Source organism: Malania oleifera, chromosome 6 (assembly GCF_029873635.1).
Source record: "Malania oleifera isolate guangnan ecotype guangnan chromosome 6, ASM2987363v1, whole genome shotgun sequence".
Taxonomy (NCBI): domain Eukaryota; kingdom Viridiplantae; phylum Streptophyta; class Magnoliopsida; order Santalales; family Ximeniaceae; genus Malania; species Malania oleifera.
Window position 1 is genome coordinate 101959803 of NC_080422.1, and position 24299 is coordinate 101984101.

At 38.1% G+C, this 24299-nt stretch overlaps 1 protein-coding gene across 2 annotated transcripts; it reads left to right on the plus strand.

Annotated features, from left to right (window-relative positions):
* Positions 1-21883: 21883 nt before the first annotated feature.
* Positions 21884-24093, plus strand: LOC131157219 (uncharacterized). 2 transcript variants are annotated; one of them, XM_058111203.1, is made up of 4 exons: positions 21884-21995; positions 22124-22475; positions 23289-23359; positions 23705-24093. In XM_058111203.1, the coding sequence occupies exons 2-4, from the start codon at positions 22138-22140 to the stop codon at positions 23716-23718; spliced, it is 423 nt and encodes a 140-aa protein (XP_057967186.1). In that variant the 5' UTR covers positions 21884-21995; positions 22124-22137; the 3' UTR covers positions 23719-24093. The 2 variants fall into 2 exon arrangements, with proteins under 2 accessions (XP_057967186.1, XP_057967185.1); XM_058111202.1 differs by having other exon boundaries at positions 23289-24093.
* Positions 24094-24299: the final 206 nt, after the last annotated feature.

The following is a 24299-nucleotide window of genomic DNA, read 5'->3' on the forward strand; positions in this document are numbered from 1 at the left end:
ATCAAGGATATACTCGACAGCTAAAGGGATGAAAATGCTCATAGTTAGGATACTAACCATATAGAACCTCAAAAGATGAAATACCACCAAGGATTAGCATAGGCAATCGGTTGATAATGTAAGTGGCAGTCCTGAAAGCATCAACCCAAAAACGATGGGAAAGATGGGAATGAAAGAGAAGAGCAAGACCGGTTTCAGTCACATGATGGTGTTCGTGTTTGGCACATCCATTCGGGGAAGGAGTTTAAGGACATGACATTTTGTCACGACCTGCTCATTTTTCACATATTTATTCTTTTTTTTTTCTTTTATATATATAAAAATCATCATCATACATTCCAGCTTAGTAGGTCACAATCCACCTGGACCCGTGGGTACCAGGGATACATCAGAACATTCAACGGAAGCCTACGCAGTAGGAAACATGCAATCATATGCATCACATATCATATATCACAATAACCAGAGTTACTACAATCACTGTATTTCTATATATACAACCCCAAAAATGTAATTTAGGGACAATCCCCACAAAAACCCAACTATCCCTACCAAAAACTTACCCTTCAAAAAGGGCAACAATTGTTCTAGATCAGCGGGGCTTTTCCCGCTCTCCTATCAGGGGCTCCTGAAAAAGTTTGTAAAATTTAGGGGTGAGACACCTCTTAGTAAGGGAAATAAACTAATACCAATGTGTGACAACATGAGTATTCAGTGTACCACATATATCATACATAACATATTCAGTACTGTATATCAAATCTGGGAAAGCATACATATATCATCAAAACATAGCAGAACATACTGCATTTTCATAATCATATTTTATCTCATATAATAATAGTAACATAAAAACATTCCAGGTAGGTTAGCTGGCTATTGTCATGTATTACCCCCACATGACTGGGTTGTGTGGCCCGAAGCCAAGTCAAATATCTAGTCTGTAAGTCCGATGGGTCTGCCAGACCTAGTATGTACACCAGGGGCAATCACAGTACACTTCTTTAATAACCACATCGACCATCCAATCTCACACCACTCCGTACAACCGCGTTAACACAAATATCATGATCACGAAGGCCATGGACACATAGCAACGGTACCGTACAAGTGTTGGCCTAGACCAAGCCAACCAGGTTCTGATATCATATAACATATACTAAAATTGTGGTACATATATATCTCATATCATTTATTTTCACATCAATCATATCATTTTGCATATATACATGTATCAAGAAAATCATCGGCCCATACGCCGGTATTACACATTTTATCAAAGCTCGGCCCGTACGCTGGAAAATCATAGCACAGCCTCGTACGCTGGCAAATCACATCCACATAGCACGGCCCGTACGCCGGCAAATAATATCCACATAGCACGGCCCGTACGCCAGCAAATCATAGCACAACCCTTACGCTGGCAAATCACAGTCACATACCACGGCCCGTACGCCGGCAAACATATCCACATAGCACGTCCCATAGGCCGGCAAATCACATATATATATATATATAAATATCTCGGCCTGTATGCCGATTTTCCATCATAAAAACTCGTATCATAATCACATTCCTAGAAAATAGTTTCTCATACATTTTATACTCATGCCACACTAGCGAATTTTCACATATTCAACATACGATCATTTTCACAGTATTTTCCAAATATAAATCATATATATGTATATTTATTTTTCCTAGAACCAGATGATATATATATACATGCATTTTCTCAAAAGAAAACTAGTTTAGTTTATCCCCTTACCTGATTCCTGAAAAACCCCTAAGAAAATCTTCCCCACACCCGCAGGATTCTCAACTCAACACCCCTGAAAATGAAAACTCCCAGTATTAAACTTTAATATTTCTAAGCATATAACACTTTCCACAACTGTCACAACTCCAAATTTTGCTTAAAAAGTCTTACCTCAACTTAGGGATGATTTCTAACTTGCTTTCACCAACGATTCGCTCCAGCAGATTTGGAGAGAACTTTTCCAGGAGCGTCATGGTGACTTCGGATTGTTGATCCAGCGTAAATATGGCCCGAAATTGACGAAAGAAAGAGGAGAGAGAGAGAGAGAGAGAGGGAGAGAGAGAGAGAGTTTGCTTCTTAGAGAAGCTTAAAATTTGGATTTTCATATTTATAGATCATGGGATTTTGTCGAAGAGCCCGTCCTTCATCGACGAATTCTTTATTGATTTCGTCGACCAAATTCAGTCCTTCGTCGAAGAAATTCAGTCGGCTCAAACCCCCCTCTCGATATCTCTTCGTCGATGAGTCCCCTAAATTCGTCGACGAATTCTCTTAAGCCTTCGTCGACAAATCCCCTGTATTCGTCGATGAAACCCTGCTGATCCCCTTTCCGTTAGCTTCCTTCTGTTTCCGGCTTCCATTTCCCCTTTCTTTTATTATTTAAATACCATTTTTATTCGGGTTGTTACATCCTCCCCTCCTTATAAAAATTTCATCCTCGAAATTTACTGTTCCCGTAACTCGTCATCCCTTAACCAAGAAAAATGGTCTACTCATTTTATTACCTACCCTCACTTATGGCGGAGGAATACCGTGGTTACATTCCAAGTCTTGGGAGATTACATATACAAAAGAAAATTTCTCCCAAAACAAAAATGCTACACTAATTAAACTATTACATGTACCTACAAAAAGAAATACAACTTAACCACTTATATTTTACCCACTCAGACCTCTTGAAATAAATGCAGATACCTCTGCCTCATCTGCTCCTCAGACTCCCAAGAAGCCTCTTCCACCGCATGATTCCTCCATAAAACTTTTACTTGAGGAATTTTCTTATTACGTAGCTCCTGTACTTTCCTATCCAGATTCCGTACTGGTACCTCCTCATACACCAGTGAATCACTAAGTTCCAATTCATCATAACTGATGACATGAGAAGGATCTGGAACGTATTTCCTCAACATAGCAATATGGAATATGTCGTGGATCCTGGACAACACCGGTGGCACAGCTAGCCTGTAGGCTACCGGCCCCACTTTATCTAGAATCTCAAATCGATCGATAAACCTAGGACTAAATTTATCCTTCTTCCCAAATCGCATAACCCCCTTCATCGGAGCTATCTTCAAAAACACATGATTGCCCACATCAAATTCTAGATTCCTACGGCGATTATCAGTATAACATTTCTGTCGGCTCTGAGCTACACTAATCCTGTCCCTAATAAGCCGAACTTTATCACACGCTTGCTGCACAAGCTCTAGCTCCACTACTCGCCGCTTACCCACTTCATCCCAAAACAAAAGAGATCGACATCTCCTACTGTACAAAGCTTCAAAAGGTGTCATGTCAATACTGGATTGATAACTGTTATTATACGCAAACTCTACTAGTGGCATGAACTGAGTCCAACTACCCCCAAAGTCTAATACACACGCGCGGAGCATATCCTCTAATATCTGTATCGTCCTCTTAGTCTGCCCATCTGACTGCGGATGGAATGTCGTGCTAAACCATAAATTAGACCCCATAGCCTCCTGCAAACTTCTCCAAAATCGCGATGTGAATCGTTGGTCTCGATCTGACACAATAGATATAGGCACCCCATGAGAACGAACTATCTCCTGAAGGTAGATCTCCGCTAAACGGTTGAGGGAGTAACTAATCTTGATAGGTATAAAGTGGGCGGTCTTCGTCAAACGGTCAACAATCACCCAGATGACATTCTGACCATATAATGGCATCAGCAGTCCTGACACAAAGTCCATAGATATATGATCTCACTTCCACTCTGGGATAAATAATGGCTGCAACTGCCCTGTCGGCCTCTGGTGCTCAGCCTTTACCTGCTGGCATGTCAGACACTGGGCTACATACTCGGTAATCTCCCTCTTCATACCACTCCACCAGTATGACTCTCGCAGATCTCTGTACATCTTCGTACTACTGGGATGAACTGTATACAAAGATCTATGAGCCTCCTCTAGAATAATCTTCTTGATCTCAGTATCGGTAGGAACACATAATCTGGAATGCGCAAAGCTCCGTCATCTGCAATACTAAATTCCTCCCCCTGACCACTCTGTACTCTATCCATCACCTCTACTAATTCTGGATCTTCCTTTTAAGCGGCTTTAATTCTTTTCTGCAGAGTAGGTTGTACCACTAAACTGGAAATACACACTGGAAGATCACTCTCTACCAACTCTATGCGGAGTCTCTCCAGATTCATCGTGATCAAATGTTGAACTTCATAGCTGCCAACACTAGTTCCCTAGATTTCCTACTCAACGTATCAACTACCACATTTTCTTTCCCTGGGTGATAACTGATGGTACAATCAAAGTCCTTAATTAGCTCCAACCACCTTCTCTGCCTCATATTCAATTCCTTCTGCGTGAAGAAATACTTTAAACTCTTGTGGTCGGAGAAAATCTCACACTGCTCGCCGTACAGGTAATGCCTCCAAATTTTCAACGCGTGCACCACTGCAGCCAATTCAAGATCATAGGTAGGTTAATTCTTTTCATATTCTTTCAATTTCCTGGACGCATACGCCACTACCCTGCCATGCTGCATCAATACACAGTCAAGTCCCTTCAAGGACACATCACTATAAATGACATACCCCTCACCCCCAGATGGGATAACCAATACTAATGTTTGAGACTAACCTCCGCTTCAATTCCTGAAAACTCTACTCACGGCTGTCGTCCCACTCAAATCTGACATTCTTCCTCGTCAGTCGTGTCAAAGGTCCTAACAAAGCTGAGAATCCCTCAACAAAACGACGATAATAGCCAGCTAACCCTAAGAAACTCCTGATCTTCTAGACATTTCTTGGTCTAGCCCAATTCACTACCACCTCAATTTTACTGGGATCTACAGAAATTCCGTCTCCTGAGATAACATGCCCTAAGAACACGACCTTCTCCAACCAAAATTCACATTTACTAAACTTGGCGTACAACTTCTTTTTCTGAAGTGTCTGCAAAACCTGCCTCAGGTGCGTCTCATGCTCCTCATAGCTCCTCGAATAGACCAGTACATCATCAATAAAAACAACAACAAACTGGTCTAGGTATTGGTGGAAGACTCTGTTCATCAAGTTCATAAATACCACAGGAGCATTCGTCAAACCAAACGGCATAACAAGAAACTCGTAATGCCTGTACCTGGTCCTGAAGGTCGTCTTCAAGACGTCTTCTGCTTTCACTTTCACCTGATGGTAGCCGGATCTAAGGTCAATCTTCGAATACACCCGTGTACCCTGGAGCTGGTCAAACAAATCATCAATACGGGTAAAGGATACTTGTTCTTGATGGTCACTTTATTAATCTCCCTATAGTCTATACACATCCTCATGGTCTCGTCTTTCTTCTTCACAAATAAAATTGGAGCTCCCCACGAAAATACACTGGGTCGTGTGAAGCCCTTATCAAGCAGATCTTGCAACTGATTCTTCAATTCTGCCAACTCTACTGGCATCCAATAAGGTACTTTAGAAATCGGTGTTGTACCTGGAAGTAGATCAATAGAAAAATCTACCTCATGATCGGGTGGCAAGCCTGGTAACTCATCTGGGAAAATATCTGTAAACTCCTTTACTACAGGCGTGCTAGCAAGTTTCAATTCATTCTCTAACATCTCTTTCACAACAGCCACAAACCCTTGACAACCACTCAACAGTAGTCTCCTGGCCTGAATGGCTAAAACTAGCTGAGGTAGGGATTGCACTCATGACCCTACGAACTTAAATTCTGCTTCCCCTAAAGATCTGAATATCACTTCTCGTGCTCGACAATCTATGCTGGCAAAATTAGCTGCTAGCCAATCCATGCCAAATATAACATCAAACCCGTGCATGTCTAACACTATCAGATCAACAAACAAAGTCTTTCCTTCAATATCAACTAGACAACCTCGAAGCACTCTACTACACCTCACTACCGACCCAGTTCGTGTAGTTACCAACAATTCAACATCTAATGATCGTGTTTCAGCCCCACATAATCTAACACACCCCGATGATACGAACGACTGTGTAGCTCCCGAATCAAACAAAGCAATAACTTTAAAAGAAAGCATAATGACCATACCTGTCACTACGTCACCTAACGTCTTAGCCTCACTCGGCGTCAGAATAAACACCCTGGCTGGAGCCAGATTCCTCTGCTGGCCCCCTCGTGGTGCCTGATAACCTCCCCGATATAGTCTGGGAGCTGGGACTACATCCGGCGGGGTAGGGCAGTCTAGTACCATATGCCCCGGTCTACCACAGCGATAGTACACCACACCACCAGCTCGACACTCCCCCCAGTGCCTCCTACCACAAGTCTGACAGACTAGAGGACCCTGCCCTGTCTGCACCTCACGTCCTCCTATCTCCTGTCTCCTTCCTTTGCCATGGTTTCCTCTCCTCCACTGACCTGGCCTGTGACCCTGCTGGTAGCCCGTAGATGCAGATCTCTTCCTCTATCCCTGCTCCTCTGCATCAAGAGGCTCACCAATCTCTTCCAAAGCCGCTCTATCGACTAACTCAGCAAAATCCTGGATCTGCAGCACCACTACCTACCTGAATATACTCCGTCTCAAGCCTCTCTCAAACTACCTCGCCTTCTTCACTTCATCTAGAACAATGTATGGAGCGAAACGAGAGAGCTCGATGAAACGTGTTGCATACTGCTGAACAGATAGTTGTCTCTGCTTCAAACTCAAGAACTCTTCTATCTTAGCCTCCTTGACAATAGTCGAAAAATACCTATCAAAGAATAAATCTTTAAATCGATCCCATGTCATGGCTATTGGAGTCACCCTCTACTGCTCCAATAGTCTCACCGCAGTCCACCACCTCTCATCCTCTCCTGTCAGTCTATAGGTGGCAAAGAGGACCTTCTGCTCCTCAATACACTGTAGTACGGTAAAGATTTTCTCGGTCTCCTGCATCCAGTTTTCAATGGCTGCAGGATCAACTCCACCCGAGAACATCAGAGGATTCATCTTCGTAAACTTCTCTATAGTGCACCCATGGCCTGTAGATGGACCACTTTGCTCCCTCGGGCTCCTAGCGATCTCAGCCATAACCTACTGAGCCATGCTACGTAACCCAGCATCAGAGTCAATCCCAGCTGCACCTGATGGTCCTGCTCCATCACTTCCACTCGCACGGGCACTATTTCCTTCCGGATCCATCCTGAAAACAACAAACACAACTCAAAAATCCTATCCTTCTATTTTACCCACCTATCCTTACCACTTATCTCAACATTTCTAACTCATTCTTAACCCATAGTCCTACATTCTAGGAACACAACCCGACAATAGCTTACTATGATTTTCCAAAAATCGTCACCTCAGGAAAAACACAGAAATTACCACGGAAGTCCTGCCTCTAAATTGTAGAACAAAACCTTAAATCCTTTCCCAAACTCTGGTATTGTTTCCGCTGCATTCTAGAGTCTACAGAACCTAGCAACTTAGGCTCGGATACCAAACTGTCACGACCTGCTCATTTTTCACATATTTATTCTTTTTTTTTTCTTTTATATATATAAAAATCATCATCATACATTCCAACTCAGCAGGTCACAATCCACCTGGACCCATGGGTACCAGGGATACAGCAGAACATTCAACGGAAGCCTACGCAGCATGAAACATGCAATCATATACATCACATATAATATATCACCATAACTAGAGTTACTACAATCACTGTATTTCTGTATACACAACCCCAAAAATGTAATTTAGGGACAATCCCCACAAAAACCCAACTATCCCTACCAAAAACTTACCCTTCAAAAAGGGCAACAACTGTTCTAGATCAGCGGGGCTTTTCCCGCTCTCCTATCAGGGGCTTTTGAAAAAGTTTGTAAAATTTAGGAGTGAGACACCTCTCAGTAAGGGAAATAAACTAATACCAGTGTGTGGCAACATGAGTATTCAGTGTACTACATATATCATACATAACATATTCAGTACTGTAAATCAAATCTGGGAAAACATACATATATCATCAAAACATGACAGAACATACTGCATTTTCATAATCATTTTTCATCTCATATAATAATAGTAACATAAAAACATTCCTGGTAAGTTAGCTAACTGTTGTCATGTATTACCCTCACATGACTGGGTTGTGTGGCCTGAAGGCGGGACCTGACAATGGTTGGTCGACCACTGCTAAGTCAAATATCTAGTTTGTAAGTCCGATGGGTCTGCCAGACCTGGTCCGTACACTAGGGGCGATCACAGCACACTTCTTTAATAATCACATCGACCATCCAATCTCACACCACTCTATACAGCGGCGTTAACACAAATATCATGATCACGAAGACCATGGACACATAGCAACGGTACCGTACAAGTGCTAGCCTAGACCAAGCCAACCAAATTTTGATATCATATAACATATACTAAAACTGTGGTACATAGATATCTCATATCATTTATTTTTACATCAATCATATCATTTTGCATATATACGTGTATCATGAAAATCATCCGCCCAAACGCCCGTATTACACATTTTATCAAAGCTCGGCCCGTACGCCGGCAAATCATAGCACAGCCTCATACGTTGGCAAATCACATCCACATAGCACGGCCCATACGCCGGCAAATCATATCCACATAGCACGGCCCGTACGCCGGTAAATCATATCCATATAGCACGGCCCGTATGCCAGCAAACATATCCACATAGCACGGCCGGTACACCGGCAAATCTCATATATATATATATATATATATATCTCGGCCCGTACGCCGGTTTTCCATCATAAAAACCTGTATCATAATCACATTCCTAGAAAACAGTTTCTCATACATTTTATACTCATGCCACACTAGCGGATTTTCACATATTCAACATACGATCATTTTCACAGTATTTTCCAAATATAAATCATATATATATGTATATATATATATATCTAAATATATATATATATACAGATATATATGATTTATATTTGGAAAATACTGTAATATATATATATATATATATATATATATATATATATATACATGCATTTTCTCAAAACAAAACTAGCTTAGTTTATCCCCTTACCTGATTCCTGAAAAGCCCCTAAGAAAATATTCCCCGCACCCGCAGGGTTCTCAACTCAACACTCTTGAAAATGAAAACTCCCAGTATTAAACTTTAATATTTCTAAGCATATAACACTTTCCACAACTGTCACAACTCCAAATTTGGCTTAAAAAGTCTTACCTCAACTTAAGGATGATTTTCAACTCGCTTTCACCAACGATCCGCTCTAGCAGATTTGGAGAGAACTTTCCCAGGAGTGTCATGGTGACTTTAGATTGTCAATTCGGCGTAAATCTAGCCTGAAATCGACGAAAGAAAGAGGGAGAACCGAAGAGGAGAGAGAGAGAGAGAGTTAGCTTCTTAGAGAAGCCTAAAATTTGGATTTTCATATTTATAGAACAGGGGATTTCGTCGACGAGCCTATCCTTCGTCGACGAATTCTTTATTAATTTTGTCGACGAAATTCAGTCCTTCGTCGATGAAATTCAGTCAGCTCAAACCCCCCTCTCGGTATCTCTTCGTCGACAAGTCCCCTGAATTCGTCGATGAATTCTCTTAAGCCTTCATCGACAAATCCCCTGTATTCGTCGACGAAGCCCTGCTAATCCCCTTTCTGTTAGCTTCCTTCTGTTTCCGGCTTCCATTTCCCCTTTCTTTTATTATTTAAATACCATTTTTATTCGGGTCGTTACACATTTGATGATGAATGCCATTGCCCTAAAGATGAGATTGAAATTGAATACTTGTGAATTCAGCTCCTACTCCACTTTGAAAATTTTTTATTTTTTTTGAGATTTTATTTTCCACAAATCATTGGAAGTAGAGGAAAATATCAAAGAAATCAAACTTAAGCTTCATGGGGTAAAGCCATGTGAAACGTGAGTGGTCATGTATAAAAAACACATAATAGATTAAACCCGCATTTGATTTAACAGGGATGAACCCCAAATATCGCAATGAATTAGGCCAAGCATAGAATTAGATCTACTATCATCAGAAGAAAAAGGCAATTGATGACTTTTTGCTAACTAACATGTAGAGCACATATTTGGAGTGGGACGCAAAGAGGTAAGAGATAAATGACCTTTTTTATTCAATAACGATATAACAGAATGATTGACATGTCCAAGTCTAGCATGCCATAAATCAAATGAGGCACATAGATATTTTTTAGCAAGAACAGTTTTAAAAGCATGATTTCTGCATTCCAACACATAAAGACCACCTTCTCGTTTACTTTTTGCCACTGCCTTTCCTGTTGTTCGATTATGTTCAATAAACTGATCATTAGTAAATATAATGGTGAATGGAAAATCAATAGTTAATTTACTAATCGAATTTGGTAAGGTGAGGGACAACAAACACATTTAACAATTGAATATTTTAAGAGGGGTAGACACTACCAGTGTGGGTAATTGGAAAAAAAAAAAGCCCCATTGCCTATGAGTAGGAGGTCCTTACTAGAATATGGTTATGATATGTCTAGTTTACCCAAATGAGGGGTCATATGTGCTGAGGCGCCCATATCCATGTACCAATCATATTAGACTTCAGTTGAAAGAGAGCAAGTAGTTGTGAATGCTTCAGCAAGCTAAGCATCAGCTTGATCATATCAATTTCGACAAGGATCAATAGTATGACCCTTGGTTTTGCAGATCTTGCAACAGGGATTGTAATGATGATGGCCATGACCAAGTCCACTATTTCACTAGTGTCCTCCATGGCCACAAAACTATTTAAAATGACCACCACCGCAACAGTTAGAAGAGGAACCATGATTGGTGGTGAAGGGAGCAAAGGCAGCCGGAGATTGCTCAAGAGATTTATGAAGAATGGCAAAGCTTTCAACCTTAGAAACAAGGTCGATGAAAGGGAGGAGGGTAGTGAGCAACATTTGGGCAGTAGAAAAGGTGGAGAAATCACCACTTAACCCCTGAAGAAACCAATGAGATTTGTCCATATCATCAATCGAACGACCCATTACCTAGAGCTAATCACATAACACATTGAATGATCAAGAGTATTCGGAGACATTGCAGTTTCCTTATTTGATCAATTATAACTCATCTTTGAGATGGAGTTCACGTGTTTTGGAACGATGGCTGAATGAGTTTTCCAAGGCAAGCCAAACATCTCTGGCAATGGTGAGACCGGACACTTCTTCCATAGCTTCTTCAGTGATGGAGGAGAGAAGCAAGTTGAGGATGCGCTGATCTTGAAGTTTCCAATCCGTGTATTTCTAGGTCATTGTAGAAGACTCGGTAGCAGAGGTGGAGTTTGTGGGTGGAGCAATGATGGACCCATCGACATAGCCAAGAAGTCCTTGGCATTTAAGAAGCTGAATAAGTTGATTGCGCCATAGAAGATAGTTTAAGGAATAGAGTTTAATGGTCACCATATGAATCATGGTGTTAAAGAAAAGGAAAGAGTTGGAAGAATCAGCAACCATGGGGATCGATGGGAGGTTGAACCCATGAGGGCTTTGATACCATGAAAAGATTTGAAAATCACCACACACTTTTATGTACATGAGTATTTCTATTTATAATATTGTTCAATTGTACAATCTGATTACACAGCTATAATAAAGGAAAAAATCAAAACAAATTTGTGTAACATCTCTTACAATCAAAGAGGAAAATCAAAACAAATTTGTGTGACATCTACTACAATCAAGGAGGATCCCATGGATCAATGAAGGAGAATTTTGTGTAACATCTTTTACAATCAAAGAGGATATCATGGGTTAATGGAGGAGGACTTATAGGGATTTTCAATACCAACAAATAGCTAACGTGGGTTAATGGAGGAGGATACCATGGGTATCTTTGGGATTTTTGGGGGGACCTCGTGGCGGAGTTAGGAGTGAACTTCATAGTGATCCATCAATATAGGAAAGGTAATAGTGCGGTTGATTTTCTCGCTAGAGAAAGAGAAATGGGAAACAATGTCATCTACGAAGAACAACATCTTTTACCACATTCTCTAAAAGGTATCCTTCGGATGGATTTGTTGGGTCTCACTTCCTTTCTTCATTAGTTCAACCTCTCGATTTTTGTTTGGTAGGTTTAGATTTTTTGTTCTTTTGATTTTTTTTTTATTTTATTATTTTTGGTTTTGTTAAGCCTGTTTAGATTTGTTTCTTATTTAACTTTGTTTGGATTTGTAGTCCTATTTTGGTTGGTTGTTGGTGTTGTTTTTGGGATGCCTTTAATTTCTTTATTTGTAATCTCTCAATGCTCGTCTTGTAACCACGGTATTCTTCCGTTAAAAGTGAGGGCATATCAATAAAGTTTGCATTTAAAAAAAAAATAGCTATTGGAATATTTAAAACCAAACCTTCACCCTATGTTTGGGAGGTCTAATTGAATTTGGACAAAATGTAACACAAAATTATGTTTAGTTTTATCCGGCATCACACAAATTGAAATTCAAAATTTGAATCTATACTCCTGGATACAACATCAATATAAATTTGGCCCTTTAATTGTCACTCCCGTAAAAAATGAACTACAAAAGCAAGACTAACCCAATAAAAATTGTAGGACTAATTGATGAAACAAGACAAACTGGCTTGATTTAATGAATCTTTTTCACCAAATACTAGATAAAATTTCAAGAACTTAAAATATTTCCCCTGTAGACACCCCAAATTGTATGAGGCCTTATATAGCAAAAACAAAATAGAATTTTTATCATTCCATACAAAAATACAAAAAAAAAAAAAAAAAGCAAAGATATAGAAAAGGGGAAAATATACATTTTTACATTGGAGAAAAAAATAATAAAAAAACAAAAAAAAAAAATGAATGGAAGTGGGCCAAGCAACCTTCAATCTACAATAAATCCACAACCCACCAGAAAAGAAAAGAAAAGAAAAAAAAAATGTTAAACATGTGCTGAAATTCAAAAATAAACGGGATAATTTAAATCAAATTGTTGATTGAAAAACTATTCATTTGTTAGGGTTAATTGAGCAATCAAAATTAATTAGAATCAATCACAATTTAATTAAATCAACTCTTAAAAATCCTATAAATAAAGAGATACATTTAGTGACCAACACACAATGTGATAGGCATTCACCGAAAGGAATTCATAGAGGCAGAAATTTGCATACAATGAGTTACACACAGATGTTGTGTCGGGCACCCCACTTGTGCCAAACACCAATACTGCAACTATTGCTATTGAATATATAAGAAATTAAAGTAATGTAGAAACTAATAATAAAACAATCAAAAGAACAAGAAAAAAAATTTATGAGGTTCGGTATAGAATTACCTACGTCCTCGGGCGCCGATGATCAATCCACTACTTTTTGACAAAATACAACTTTGAGGTGCTTTTTACAAATGAAGAGTTGAGCTCTTTATATAACTTCAAATTCAAGTCCAAAAAACACTTGTCTCCAATGTGGGACAAATAATATAAAAAATTGAAAACAACATTTTATACTAATGTAGAACTATTCTACCAATGTGGGACAAAAAAACAACAAATCTCCACGTTGACGATAAATTCAACAAATTTTTCAATCACCAACATTTTCTGAAATTCCACATCATCAGCGCCTTCCAAAATTATTCAGACTTGTAGGATATTGATCAAGTCCAAACAATTGAACTTGATTGTTGTCACAATCTTGGTCAATATATCTGCGGGATTTTCAGTTGTAGCAATCTTCTGAAGAAGTATCTTGCCTCCATTAATAATATCCCGCATAAAATGAAACCGAACGTCGATATACTTCGTTCGTGCATGGTAGACTTGATTCTTTGCCAAATGAATAGCACTCTGGCTATCACAGAACACAACAATGTGCTTCTGAACAACTCCAAAATTTTCAAGTAAACCCTACAACCAAATAACTTCCTTAACAGCCTCTGAAGCTGCCATGCACTCTGCTTCTGTTGTAGACAAGGCAATGGTAGACTGTAAGGTAGACCTCCAACTCACTAGACCATTAGCAAATGTAAAAACATATCCAGTAGTTGATCGATGTTTATCCAAATCACCTGCAAAATCAGAATCCACATATCCAACAACACGTTGATCAATAGTATTATTTTTCTCAAATACTATACCAACATCAATTGTATTCATAATATATCTCAAAATCCATTTCACAGCTTGCCAATGTCCTTTACCCGGATCATGCATATACCTGCTCAGCATACTAACAGCTTGCAAAATATCAGGTCTAGTACAAACCATTGTATACATCAGACTACCAACAGCACTTGCATAAGAAACCAATGACATATACTTACGTTCCTCATCTGATTTAGGAGATAAAACTACACTAAGTTTGAAATGAGGAGCAAGAGGAGTGCTTACTGGTTTTGACTGCTTAAACAAGCAAAAACTCTGTACTACCTTCTTCAAATACTGTTTCTGATACAAACTAACTCTTCCTCTCATTCTGTCTCTACGTATCTCCATGCCAAGTATCTTCTTTGCTTCACCAAGATCTTTCATCTCAAACTCTTGATTTAACTGACTTTTTTATTTGTTGATTTCTTCCCTATTCTTTGAAGCTATCAACATATCATCAACATACAAGAGTAAATATATAAAAGATCCATTTTGTAGTCTGTGAAAATAAACACAATGATCATGTTTATTTCTGATGTACTTCTGACCCATCATAAACTGATGAAATCGTTTGTACCACTGTCTTGGAGATTGTTTTAAACCATACAACGATTTACCAAGTTTACATACCCAATTTTCTTTTCCAACAACCTGAAATCCATCTTGCTAAGTCATATAGATTTCCTCTTCCAAATCACCATGTAAAAATGCAGTTTTTACATCGACTTGAACTAGTTCAAGATTAAATTGTGCTACCAAAGCCAACAAAATTTGAATGGAAGAATGTTTAACAACTAGAGAAAATACTTCATTATAATTAATGCCTTCCTTCTGTGCGTAGCCCTTAGCTACCAATCTAGCTTTGAAGCGAACATTATTTGCATTTGGAAATCCTTCTTTCTTTAAATAAACCCATTTGCAACCAATTGTTTTCTTACCCTTGGGCAGCTAGGCTAGCTCCCAAGTCTGATTCTGATGAAGAGACTGCATTTCTTCATCCATTGCTCTTTTCCACTTGTCTGATTCAGAGTTGCTCATTGCTTCTTTGAAAGTGTAAGGAACATTATCATCCACAACTAGAAGTGCATAGGCCACCATATCAGTATAATGAGCAGGTTTTCGAATTTCTCGTTTTGGCCTCTGAGAAACAATTGATTCTTGTTGCTGTGAAGATTCTCGAATTGAAATCTCCTCTTCTTGTACACTATTCCCCACCGTAACTAGAGAGTTACCTTGTGTGATTTCTCACTGGGTTTCCCAAAATTGTCTCAACCTCCACCTGTTGTTGAGTACCACTGGTCTTCTCTTCAACTCGTGACTCCTTGCGTATTGTTTTCTTCATCATCGCAAGTTCATCAAAAGTTACATCTCTACTTAAAATCATTTTTTTCATCTCTAGACACCAAAGATGATATCCTTTGATTCCTGCACTTATCATCAAGAATATTGCTTTCTTGGCTCTTGGATCCAACTTAGATTCTTTAACATGATGATAAGCCATAGTACCAAATACATGTAAAGAATCATAATCACTAACAGGCTTTCCAGACCATACCTCATAGGGTGTTTTTCCCCCTATTGCAGATGATGGTAAACGATTGATGAGATAACACACATATCTAACAGCCTCAGCCCAAAATCTTTTGTCTAACCTAGCATTAGACAATATACATCGAACTTTCTCCAGCAAAGTCCGATTCATGCGCTCTGCCATCCCATTCTGCTGTGGTGTATTTCGAACTGTGAAGTGTCGAGCAATACCTTCATCCTGATATACCTTCATAAACGGGTCACTTGTGTATTCACCACCATTATCTGATCTAAGCCGTTTAATATTTTTGCCAGTTTGAGTTTCAACTAATTTTTTCCACTTAAGGAAAATATCACACACTTCATTTTTATGCTTCATAGAATACACCCAAACTTTTCTAGAAAAATCATCAACAAAAGTGACAAAATAATGCATACCACCCAATGAAGCCGTTTTTGTGGGGCCCCATACATCTGTATGGATGTAATCTAAAATACCTTCAGTCTGGTGGATTGTTATGCCAAATTTCACTCTAGTTTGTTTTCCCATAATGCAATGCTTACAAAATTCAAGTTTGCACACCTTTGCACCCTTTAACAAACCTAGCTTAGCTAATTGTTGCAAAAAAATTTCTCCTGCATGTGCTAATCGCATATGCCATAACCTGGTTGTATCTGAACCTACATCTTTCTCAGAAACAACAGCTGCTAAGCTAATAACTGTACTACCTTGTAAATAGTACAAGTTATTTTTCCTTATTCTTTTCATCACCACCAGCGCACCTGATTTAATCTTTAAGGTTCCATCTTTCAAAGTGATAGTGAACCCTTTAGATTCTAGGGCGCCCAATGAAATCAGATTCTTCTTTAGGCTTGGAACATACCTAACATCAGTCAAGGTCTTAATAGTTCCATCTTGACATTTCAACTGTATTGATCCTATTCCAGTTGTTTTACAAGTATTACCATTTCCCATAAAAACAACCCCACCATCTAATTCTTCAAAATTAGAAAACCATTCCCTATTGGGACACATGTGATAGGAACAACCAAAATCCAAAATCCACTCACCAAAATAATGTGACGAAGATGTTCCAACAAGAGAAAAATCTGACTCACTTCCATCATCATTGGCTATATTGCCATTAGAATGTGCTTTTCCCTTATTCTTCTGCTGTAAATTAGGGCAATCTTTCTTCCAATGTCCTCTCTCACAACAAAAAGCGCATTCATCTTTAGCAGGTCTCCCATGAGATTTACTCCTCCCATGAGATTTACTCTTCCTTCCAGGCATACGACTCTGAGAACGTCCCCTTATTGTTAGTGCTTCTGTTGTTTCCCTATGGACCCTTTAATCCTTCTTTCTGCATTCAGTACTAATCAATGTAGTACAAACAGCATCATAAGTAACTTTATCTTTCCCATACAATAAAGTGGTGGTCAAATGTTCATACTCATCAGGGAAAAATTCAGTAACAATATGGCTTTATCCTCATCTTTCACCTTTTCATCCAAATTTAACAAATCGGCCAAAATTTTATTGAAAGCATTTATGTGGTCATTAATCGAAATACCTGGTTGATACTGGAAGCGAAACAATTTCTTTTTCAAATAGAGCCGATTTTCCAGACTCTTGATCATAAATGTATCTTCCAATATCTTCCATAATTTCTTTGCAGATGTCTCATTCATAACACAATATTTCTGATTTTTTTGCGAGACACAGACGAATCGTACCACATGCCTGACAATTAATCTTTTCCCAATCTCTATCACCCATATCTACTAGTTTATCATCCAAAACAATATCTAGTTCTTGTTGATACAAGATGTCCATCACCTCACATTGCCACATACCCAAATTATTGGTACCATCAAATTTCTCCACCTCAAACCGAGCATTAGCTATCGTCTTCGATGATGATGTCGAAGCCAAAAGGGTTGGAGTTCATGTGGATAGTGTTTCTTCTACTGTTGCACTAGTTTCTGCCATCTTCTATATATTTAATAGCAACCAACGAAGCAAAAGGCCTAGGATGAATAGTACGTACCAACTGTGTCTACTCTGTTTTATCCTATGAAATTCCACTTTGACCAGGCTGACCTCTAGGGAGCGACTAAGCCGCAATGGTCTCTGAGCACTCGCTTAGATAAGATCTTTCTTAGACATCAAACGTGGAATCAAAGATCCTAACAGAGGAACACCTCCGTATCAACACTATTCAACCTAACTTGGATACTAATTGTTGTGCCAGGCACCCCACTTGTGTCAAACACCAATACTACAACTATTGCTATTGAATATTTAAGAAATTAAAGTAATGCAGAAACTAATAATAAAACAATAAAAAGAACAAGACAAGAAATTTACGAGGTTCGATATAGAATTACCTACGTCCTTGGGCGCCGATGATCAATCCACTACTTCTTGTTAAAGTACAACTTTGAGGTGTTTTTTACAAATGAAGAGTTGAGCTCTTTATATAACTTCAACCTCAAGTCCAAAAAATACTTCTCTCCAATGTGAGACAAATAATATAAAAAATTTAAAACAACCTTTTATACTAATGTGGAACTATTCTACCAATGTGGAACAAAAAAACAACAACAGACACAGAAAAGCATTCAGATAGAGGCATTCAAATAAAAAGATACACAGAAGAAGATTCACAGCCAAAGGCACATAGTAAGCAATTATTTCATAGATGAATTTGCACAAGTGACACAAATATACAGTGAGATAGTTTGAGTGGGTCATTCAAAAAGCTTCAATGAAAGCAAAGCCTGGTTGAAAACTCAAGCAGATTGTTTGGAGAATTTGCTGGACTTCAGAGGTTGAAGATCATACTTTAGAGTTGAAATTGCAAACAAACTCAGAAGATTGGAGGAGCCAAAGAGTATAGGTTGGTTTGTACATTTTGTTTGTTGTTTTACATTTAGTCTAGTGGGGAAAACGTGCTAAAAAAAGGGGATCCATATTCAAATCCAATTGATAGATCTAATCCATTAAATTAGATCCATTGACCCGATCCATTTGGATTTTTGGATTCGAAGACCCGAAGCCTAGGTCCAATTTGGACCTGGGTCTATTGGTTAGAATATAAAAGGGTTAATAGTGGGCCTGAGCCTACATTTGTTTAAAAAAAAAAAAACACAATGGGCTTTAGCCCAAATTTATTTTAAAGCCCTAGTGGGTTTGAGCTCACACATTCAATCTAGGCCCAATGGTGGGTTGAGCCAACACGTTCAAAACTAAGCCCACATGTCCAAAATCAAACCCCCCGCGAGTCAAGTCAAAGCCCTCTTGGCGAGCAGACTCACCTCCGAGTCAATCAAACGCAGTGGATTGACCCGAGTTAGACCCAAATGCATTTCAAATGACTTAACATAATACAGATCCAAATTAAAAAAAGAGATTTGAAGGGAAGAAAAACTCATCTGATGATTGTGAGCTTGATCCGAGCTTGCAATAGTTGAAATTGACCTACAAAATAAAAAATATATATATAACACATAAATTAGAAAACCAGAAAAACATAGAAAAAAATTTTAGGGGTTTAAAGGAGGAGCGCAGAAGAAGAAGAAACCCATAGAGAGAAAGGAGAAATTAGAGAGAAAGGAAAACACATAGAGAGAAAAGATAAATAAAAGAAAGAAACTGAGGGAAGAAGAAGAAGAAGAAGAAGAAGAAAGGAGAAGGAGAGAGATAAGAGGGATAGAGTACACCAAGGGAGAGAGAGCAGAGAGAGAAGAGAGAGAAATCGAAGAGAGGAGAGAGAAGAAGAGTGAAAAGGGAAAAAAAATTAGTTTTTATATTTAGGGTAGTGCGCCACGTGTCATCATCGCATGGTGACACGTGTCAAGCTGACGTCACCCTATTATAGAAATTCAAAAAAAAAAAAAAAAAGGGAAGCGACCGACCGATGACCAGCTAACATCACCCTGCCATAGTGATTTGAAAATTAAAAAATAAAAAAGGGTCACGTGTCACCACTGTAGGTGGACACGTGGCACCCATTAGGTCAAACGGGTTAACCCAATTCAAACCATCCTGACCCTTTTTCTTTTTTTTTTTAAGTATTTATTATTTTATTTATATTTTATTACTTTTAATTTTAAAATTAGAGAAAAATCATAAAAAATCAAGAAAAATAAGGAAAATTTTGAATATATATATATTTGAAGTTAGGAAAAATATTTTGAGTTATCTTGACTTGAAATTTCAAAAAAGAAATGGAAAATAAAATTCCAAAAAATGTGAAAATTTCTTTAAACATCTTAGAAATTTTATAAAATTGTGAGAAATTTTCAGAAAATTCAAAAAAAAAATCTGGGAATGTTTTCAGAGACATTTTTGCTCAAAATTTCATGATTTTACTTGATTTCTTTGTGTGGGAATGTCCTAATGGTTTCAAAAAAGGTAAAGAGGTATTTAAGACCTCACATGTACCAACTCTAAGGGGGGTTTATCTATCAAGATCTCCTCGTTTGGAGGTCTTATTAAACATTCCTCATCATACTTTGATTTTCATTTTCCTTTCTAATTTTTATTTATTGATTTATTTATTTATTTATTTATTTATTTGTTTGTTTGTTTGTTTGTTTATTTATTTAGTTGTTTATATCAAAGGGGTTAATTAAAGGTCATTAACTAATATTTAGGGATAATTCAAGACTAATTAGGTGTCGTTCGTAAAACGAGTATGTAGGGGGTGCTGATACCTTCCCCTCGCAAACTGAACTCCCGATCCCGACTCTTTTAAAGCAGATTGAGACTACTGATTTTTTTGGCTTATAAATAATTTAAAAACCAATGAATGAGTAGTAAATAGGTATTCTAACCGCACCAAGGTAAATAATATGTTAGTAGAGATTCCATTTAAATTTTAATATCTATTATTCATCGTCATTTCGGACCTTCTCGGGGACGTTGCGACATCTCATCATATGTCTACATTAACATATAAACAAGAATGGCTATTGGTGTGCATTCAAATTAAAATAGAGCAAATACTTTTCAGATTAGATGCGAATATAAATAACTAAGAGCAAGCTAGGCATCACCTAGTTAAGCTAGCCAGGAGACTTGAAAAGGAAATATATCTTTTGGAAATGACTTTTTGAATTATTGAAAGAAAAGGGCGCAAAGGAAGAATATTAGGATTGTGGCAGTATATATATTTGTGCATGCATGCAAATAAGGGGAATTTATTCTTGACTACCCTATCTTTCAATTAACCTGACCCATTTCCACCGGAACCATGTAAGCCCTACGAAGGTGTATCTGCAAGTATAATATGCTTGGGCATTAACCCGAATCGGGTCGGGTTCGGTTCGAGTCAGGCCGGGCCTCATTGACAGATGCTTTATAAAAATCTGCAATGATACAGTTATGAACACTCATGTATTATCAATAAAAACAATAAAAAAAATTTATTTTTAGAAAATTAATTAATATGATTCGTTTAATTATACAAGAAGGAAATAATTTTTTTTTTTAAATGTTTTTTTATTCATTTTATTACTCAGACTGATTAAAATTGCAGAATGAAAGAAATGAATTAAAATTTCATTGGGTGGCACCATTGAGATAGTATCGCCCCCTCATAACACCTGGCACATGTTGGATGCATGGAGCAAGAGAATAATAGTGGAGAAGCTCTCTTTTTCATTGAATACTGTAGGGGGAAATATATAATTTAAGAGAGATTATTTGAGTACCAATTCGAGTGAAAATAGATTGAAATATTAATTTCCAATAGGATAGGAGGGAAAGGAAAGAGAAAGAACTAGTTCATTTGATAAACTTGAATAGAATGTGTTGGAAGTGAAATGAAATGATCAGAAGTTATATAACGTATGTATAAAATTATAATAATCAATTTCATTGTGTTCTATTTCATTATTATATATCAAATAAATCATAAGGAAGCACAAGCGAGAAAAAGAAAGGCACTCACATTCATGAGAGAGAGAGAGAGAGAGAGAGAGAGAGAGAGAGAGAGAGAGAGATAATTAATTAAAGATTGAGCATGTATATTACGTTTGGAACAGTGCATATTACATAATACATATATAAACTTTTGGAATCTAAACTTAAGGAAAAAACAATATGTGCCAAAAAAAAAAAACGCAAGGGGCCCAGACATCATGAAGCCTCAACAGATAAATACCTATATAAACCACTCCAACCCCATACACCAAAGCTCACCCATTATACCCATATCTCCAATCTTCCTCTCCTACTATAATATTACATCTCCCAACTCAATTCTGCGAAGTTTTTCCTTCATTATTTCATCTCTTCATTTACAGCAGAAGGTCCATAGATTTCTTAATCCCTGTTCATTTATTAAAAAAACTTTCATTAATGAACCAATTAACTTCGATAGCGTTTTGGTTCTAATTGTGTTTCCCTTTTCTGTACTTTCGGATTAATACATATACAGAAAACATAAAGAGAATGAGCTGGGGTGGGGAATGGATGTGCTGCAGATGCCAGCACTTGAACTTCAAGAAAAGGGAAGCATGCCACAAGTGCGGCCGCCAGAAGTTCGGCGGCGAGTCGACTGACGAATCGTCGTACGGGAGGCCGGCGGAGGAGGTCCTGCCCGGGGACTGGTACTGCTCCGCCGCGGGTTGTGGGGCTCACAACTTCGCGAGCAGGACAAGCTGCCGCAGGTGCAGTGCTCCCAAGGATGATTGCTATTACGGGGAAATGATGGGCTCTGGTGGCAGTTATGGGTGCGATGGCAGCGGCGGCCGCCCCGGATGGAAGACTGGCGATTGGATTTGCACTAGGTGAGTGAATTCACAATCCTTGTTTTTTTTTTTTTTTTTTATAAATTGGAGTCTCTACTCTAAATTTATAATTGTATGAGTTTAAACCAAATATAAAATTATATTGAATTTCGTCAAAACTCATACAAATTCATATCTGAATTAAATTTTAAAATCTACGTTTTCATGAGCAATTGCGTTCACATGCATCAACTTTCCGTTTTTGATTCATAACGTACATTATAGAAGTTGAATATTAGTCTTCAAAAAGCACATATGATTGAGGGGGAAAAAGTGTAGAATGAGTGAAGAGCACATATTCTTCTTAATAATTTAGTATCGACTGGCTCACACTTCACATTCTTGGGATACTCATTTATCTTCTTCATGGAATCAGGACAAAGTATAAACTAACTAGATTAGACTATGCCACCACATCAAATGTCAAATAGTTAATTGGCTCCTCGGTTTGGATTCTAAGCTAAATCAAATTCCTAAGCTAAATCAAATTCCTAATTTGCAAGTGATTATGAAACAATTTGATCCATTGAAATAGGTAATTGACTACCATTTTAAAATTATTTATCATATAACTCATATCAAATATAATAATTAGAAAATAAAACTTAATAGTTTTTTCCTGAGTTAAAGATTTCAAATTTTGACTTGAATTTGTATTGAATACATTTTTTAATCAAATTGAAAGATAAAAAAATTTGTATTTTATTTGCTCATCTCTTCTATACACATACACACACACACGCATGTATGTATATATGGGAGAGCTAGCTGGCTCTTCACTAACATATGTGGGCATTGTGGATTAATGGACAGGCCGGGATGTGGGGAGCACAACTATGCTAGTAGGATCCAATGTTTCAGATGCCAAACACCTAAGGATTGCAGTAAGAACTCCTCCTTAATTACTACTAGCTATTGTGTTTCTCCCTAGATATAAAAACGGTTCAATGCTCTCTCTCTCTCTCTCTCTCTCTCTCTCTCTCTCTCTCTCTCTCTCTCTCTCTCTCTCTCTCTCTCTCTCTCTCTGTTAATTAGAAATTAAGCTTATTCTATATAAGCTACAGATAACAGAATAAGCCCATCACTGACTAATCCCAGATCCATTGAAATTAATATTCTTTCCTAAAGTTTGACCTGATCTGTCTACATCCATGCACTATATATGCATTTTGGTTTTTAATTTTCACAAACCCTAATTGGCATATTCCTCTTACATGCTTGTTCATCAGGTGGCGCGATGTAGCTAGAGAGAATTGAAGACAAGTATTTGCGACAGATGGATCGATGCATGGACATGCATCATCTCATGGCATGGCATGCAGTTGAATTAGCATCCACAGTTTTAATTTCTCTTTCTTTTTTTTTTGCAACCCCTGATCCACAGACGTACACTAGCTCTTTTCATTTTCTCTTTCTCCTGAGAATAATAATAAGCTAGCTAGCTTTACGTGCCAATATTGCTGCAGCTGATTGAAGCTAGCTAGGCCACAGTATGCCATCAGAAGGCATAGCTAGCCACCAGCAATTAAGGGGGCCTCGCATTGTCCCAGTGTACCTGCAACTTTATTCTCTTTAATTTGTAGTAGTTCAATGTAACGACATGCATGAATTCCCTTCTCTCTCTCTCTCTCTCTCTCTCTCTGCTGGAGCATCTATAATTGAAGACAACTTGAATTTGTGGGGCCGGCTGGTCCAAGGAATGCTTGGCATGCATGCAGTGGTTAATTACTACGATGATAACGTACTGCCACATATCCAAAGTCACTAATTAGATATACAGAGACAAACAAAAGAATTAATTAATTAGCAATGGACCACCAACAG

What these genes read in the sequence shown, in the direction of transcription:
- LOC131157219 (XM_058111202.1), top strand. Translation starts at nt 22,138, where the DNA reads ATGAGCTGGGGTGGGGAATGGATGTGCTGCAGATGCCAGCACTTGAAC. An exon ending in GGCGATTGGATTTGCACTAG is followed by an intron (nt 22,476 to 23,288) that starts GTGAGTGAATTC and finishes ATTAATGGACAG; the next exon opens with GCCGGGATGTGGGGAGCACA.